General features: G+C 40.3%; 1 protein-coding gene across 1 annotated transcript in view; it reads left to right on the forward strand.

The window, feature by feature from the left end:
• The first annotated feature begins 230 nt into the window (after nucleotides 1-230).
• Nucleotides 231-5,000, forward strand: part of LOC119578298 (tetratricopeptide repeat protein 5-like) — a 28,126-nt gene continuing 23,356 nt past the window's right edge. The window contains exon 1 of the mRNA XM_037925948.1: nucleotides 231-386. Within this exon, the coding sequence (XP_037781876.1) occupies nucleotides 363-386 (24 nt within the window). The 5' untranslated portion in view covers nucleotides 231-362. The remainder of the gene's footprint in view (nucleotides 387-5,000) is intronic.

Below are 5,000 nucleotides of genomic sequence, written 5' to 3' on the forward strand. Positions count from 1 at the left end.
TATTATTATTATTATTATTATTATTTATTATTATCATTATTTATTATTACTATTATTGTTGTTGTGTTTTATTATTATTATTATTATATTATTATTATTATTATTATTATTATTATTATTATTATTATTATTATTATTATTATTATTATTATTATTATTATTACTATTATTAAAATCATTGATATTATACGTCAAATCAAGCAATGAACCATGCAGTAACATAAATCGGTATGACTATGCTCCTATTCCAAAAACGTGCACTTTAGTTAAGCTCGTTTCCCTCTATGTTTGTAAACAACATCTCCATGTCACACCTGCAAGAAAAACATCATTAGTTTTCACAGTCGTGTCATATTAGGACTATGACAGCTATAGAGAAAATACGAGTAAGTAACGGTTGAATATAAGTGAAATAAAACATTTCCTTCGGAGTTATTTAATAGAGAATTTGAATATACGCTTAGCTCCCACAAATTCCCAGAATTCGCTTGTCTAGGACAATGTCGACTGTTAATTAAACAGGATAAGATTGAGTTTGTCTTTGAGAGGATCGGGTCAATCATATGTGTGGTTTTATATTTGTTTATTGACGCTGAATATGAGAATTAGAACGAAACTAGACCCGGTAGGGATAGGTAGAAAGAGCACGAAGTATTCTAGAAATTTTCGGAATAAGGGAGGCGTAAAAATTTGAGTCCGGCGGTAGTTTTAGTAGGGTAATTCTAAGACAAATACACCTATTTTTTGTGTTTTTAATATATTCCTTCAATCTTGGGGGAATTGGGGTCACCTTCCAAGACCTCCATTCCATTTAGTTTACTTTGATGTATTACACCAGAAATCGTCTCTGTTGCAATATAATCTTCACTCATTGTTGCCATTATGACACTGTAGTTGTTAACTCAATAGCATGTGGATAAAGTATTTTCTCCAAGCTTTAATATGAAGTCAGTGTATCCTTGGTCACACCCAACCTGTGATATCACACTATTTTCAGTTTGTGAAGACAGGTGATGTTCAACTTGCAGTGATATTGCAAAAGGATTGGTCACAAACAAGAAATATTGTGATAGAAATTTAAATATATGGGAATGTTTAGGCTTATATATTTTTTAATAACAGTAGTTAAGTGGTATTTAGCTTGATACTAATTTACTAGGGGTACAAAGAGCCATCTGTGGCCTTTCTAGGAAGCTCACATTATTGTTTACATTTAAGATGGTTTGAGGCAACAAGGTTTGTTTGCAGCTTTTTTTCCTTGATGTAACATTTGAACTTTAGTTATAGCACAACCCACAGAATTACCACCTTTGTCAACATCTACAAACACTAGTCTGTAAAACTATGATACTTTCATGGATATAAGTAGTATGGCTGCCTTAGTTTGCCCTGCCTTTGTTAGTACACAGTACTGACTACAAGGGTTAACACTATATGGAATAGTGAGATTAACTCATTCCAAGACATTTTGTTTCTAAGATATTTCAAATTGAATTTAGTTGAAGATTGTTTTGAAATATAATTAATAACCAATGACATGTTACAGTGATGATGCTACTGAAATTTTATTTTAGCATTTTCTGAAGCTATTATTCACCTTTCTGGTGACATTATTATCAAATAAGAAAGAAAAACTACTACAAGTTGTATTCTGTCAGATATAAGTTTACTTTTAGAGCTGAGACACCACAGCTGTTCCTTGGCCCTATCACGCTTAGTTGCATTATTGTGATATTATATGATATCTCATTGACACTTTGTAACCAAAATGAAATTGATGAAAGGAATCTTATATTTTGTATTTTCTTTTCCAAATATTGCTTTCCATTTTATGTCCTGTGCTTTGATAAGATTTGATGGAGTGGTTTTATATTGTTACGCCGACCGCCTCGTCTCTCTGCCACCAACACAAGGCAGGCTAGGCAGACGGCGTGCTATCTACAGGGTCGTGAACACTGAACAGTTCCAAGAGGCACCGAGCACCACAGCGTCCCAGAACACCAGGAGGGGAAACGCCACGTGGCGAGGCAGGGCACGAAATAAACACAAAATGACAGTCTTTCCTTTATTTACACAAGTTATTTACCCGTACACTTTTCTATAGGCACAATACAGGGGGAAACCAGCATGTCACAGCTTATAACAGGGCAACACAGTGTTTATCAGGTCACAAGGGCACACACGAGGTCTTCACAGGAGCAGCACCCAACTCAGTCTCTCGGCTTGTTCCTCCGCTCCCTCCGCTCACAGCCAGCTGCGTCATGTTTGCCCAGGTCCCTTCATGTTAACACATGTTTCCCACAGAGACAAAGACCCACTGGCGTAGCACTATCCCCCCCTATCAAGCAGACGACCCGTCTGCTCTGAAATATCTAAACCTGAAACAAACTACAGAAAATTTAAATAAAATCAGTTCTCAGAAACACAAAAATCTTTCATCCAGCGCGGCTTTCTTCGCTCTCGCTGGGGTCTCTCTGGAGGAGGTGTGTGCAGCGGTAGATTGGCAGTGGCTCCCAGAGGGGTATCTCCTGTCCCAAGACCTGGCTCATGGTCACCATTGACGTCTGCTGCATCGCCCTCACCGTCCAATTGCTCGTCCTCATCTCGGTCAGCGTCTGCCACGTCCTCATCGCTGCTACTGGGGCTAACTTCATCTTCTTTTTCACCATGGCCCCAGGAGTAGCTTCCTGGCCCATGGTAACACCACAGTCGGTCCACGTGGACAACAGACGGTCGTTTTCGCCCTCTGCGAATTCGATAGGTGACATCAGAGAGGGCCGCTACCACCGTGTATGGCCCCTCCCAGGGGCTCTGTAGCTTCGGCGAGAGTCCTCGCTTCCGACACGATGCTGCGAGGCCCGGGGGTTTCCTGCCACGGACCCCAGGCAGACCCCAGTAAATCTGACACTCTGGCATCTGTTGCCAGAACCTCGTCTGCCTTCTCTGCTTGCAACGTTAATACCTCGTGACGCCGCCTTTCCGCCTTCACTTCCTCCCTCAGGCCCTGAACCTCGCCCTTCAGAGTCTGCACCTCCTCCATCAGTTCACTCTTCACGCTGTTGCAGGCCTTGTCGGTGTACTGCTGAGTTTCCATCTTCACAGATGCAAGATTGCTCTGTAGCACCTCAACAAGTTGGCAGAACAGTTCCTCTGCCTTCCTTGCCTGCATCTCGACGAGATGGTGCGCCTGCTCTTCTGCCCTTTGTGCCATTTCCTCCCTCATACCGGCCAGCATGGCAGTGATCAGGTCCATCTGGCTAGGATTCACCTCACTCGTGCCTGCCTCAGTCATAGCCTCCTCTCCCTCATGACTGCCGCCATCTTTGGACGACATGATAAATCGGCGTGTCTCACTGATCAAATATCACAAATCCTACTCCTGACACCATTTGTTACGCCGGCCGCCTCGTCTCTCTCTGCCACTAACACAAGGCAGGCTAGGCAGACAGCGTGTTATCCACAGGGTCGTGAACACTGAACAGCTCCAAGAGGCACCGAGCACCACAGCGTCCCAGAACACCACGAGGGGAAACGCCAAGTGGCGAGGCAGGGCACGAAGTAAACACAAAATGACAGTCTTTCCTTTATTTACACAAGTTATTTACCCGTACACTTTTCTATAGGCACAATACAGGGGGAAACCAGCATGTCACAGCTTATAACAGGGCAACACAAAGTTTATCAGGTCACAAGGGCACACACGAGGTCTTCACAGGAGCAGCACCTAACTCCGTCTCTCGGCTTGTTCCTCCGCTCCTTCCGCTCACAGCCAGCTGCGTCACGTTTGCCCAGGTCCCTTCATGTTAACACATGTTTCCCACAGAGACAAAGACCCACTGGCGTAGCAATATTATTCAGTTTTTAAACATTTTGTCACCATTCAGGGGAACTTTGGTGATTACTGCATCCCTCTAGTCTGGAATACAAAATCTTTACATCCGACCACCAAGATGGAGCAATGACAGGTGACAGTATTGTCACTGTGGATGATTTTCTGCTGGTTGTATTTCTTTTTTTTCTTTTTTTTTTTTCTTATCATTTCAATATATATTAGTAGGTATTGTTGATAGTCTATTAATTCCAGTTTTGATGGGTTTTAAGATGTGTACATATTCAAAACAAATATCAGTAAATTTTTTTAAAAAAACAGTGTTTTTCCAAGAAAATTAGTACCAACTTATTGCATTTGATGGATATTGTCTGGATATGGTAAACTTGGGTCATGAAAAATAACGTGATGATATTAACCCTGATAGCAGGGAAGGGCATAATACACACTAGGGAAAGCATAGTGTAAATATCATAAATATACCAATAAAGCATGACATTCAGTTTCTAATTTCCAATTCCTGTATCCTTTGTTGGTTATTAAAATGAAAATTGCTTATAAGAGTGGCAAAGTATCATCCAATGGCATGTCTTCTAGCTTCTGTGCTTAAAGGCCAGTAAACCACACCACAAATATGGCAGGGTAGAACTTAGATAGGTTCATTATTCAGCAGTAAATCACCAGAGAGGTATTTAAGTCCTTTGTTACCAGAATCAGCTATACATGGTGTGTCATAAGTATAGTTGTGAACTACAAGGTGAACATACCTTTGGAATTAACTGAATGATGCATTCTAAGACACATTTCTTCTATAACATAGTTATCACATTTTCTTTAAGTTATTTAATTGTTATGTAGGTAGAAAGAACAATAAACGGAACCCTTTATCACCATGGGCATGACTGTGTGTGAACTTTATCTTTTATTTTTATTTTTATTTTTATTTATTTATTTATTTATTTTTAATACTTGCCAGCATACACATAGTGGAAATTTCCTGGTCTTTGCCATACCAGCTGTTGGCTCACACTACTGAGTGCTATGTAATCTGAGAAACAAATATGTCACTTGATCAACAACTGTGGATGGCAGTTGTAGCAGTTGTATTCACAAGGAAAGGAAAAGATTACACATTGGTTGTACAATTATAATTTTGTTTGTATTATATATC

Source organism: Penaeus monodon, chromosome 1 (genome assembly GCF_015228065.2).
Source record: "Penaeus monodon isolate SGIC_2016 chromosome 1, NSTDA_Pmon_1, whole genome shotgun sequence".
In the NCBI taxonomy this organism is placed as follows: Eukaryota; Metazoa; Arthropoda; class Malacostraca; order Decapoda; family Penaeidae; genus Penaeus; species Penaeus monodon.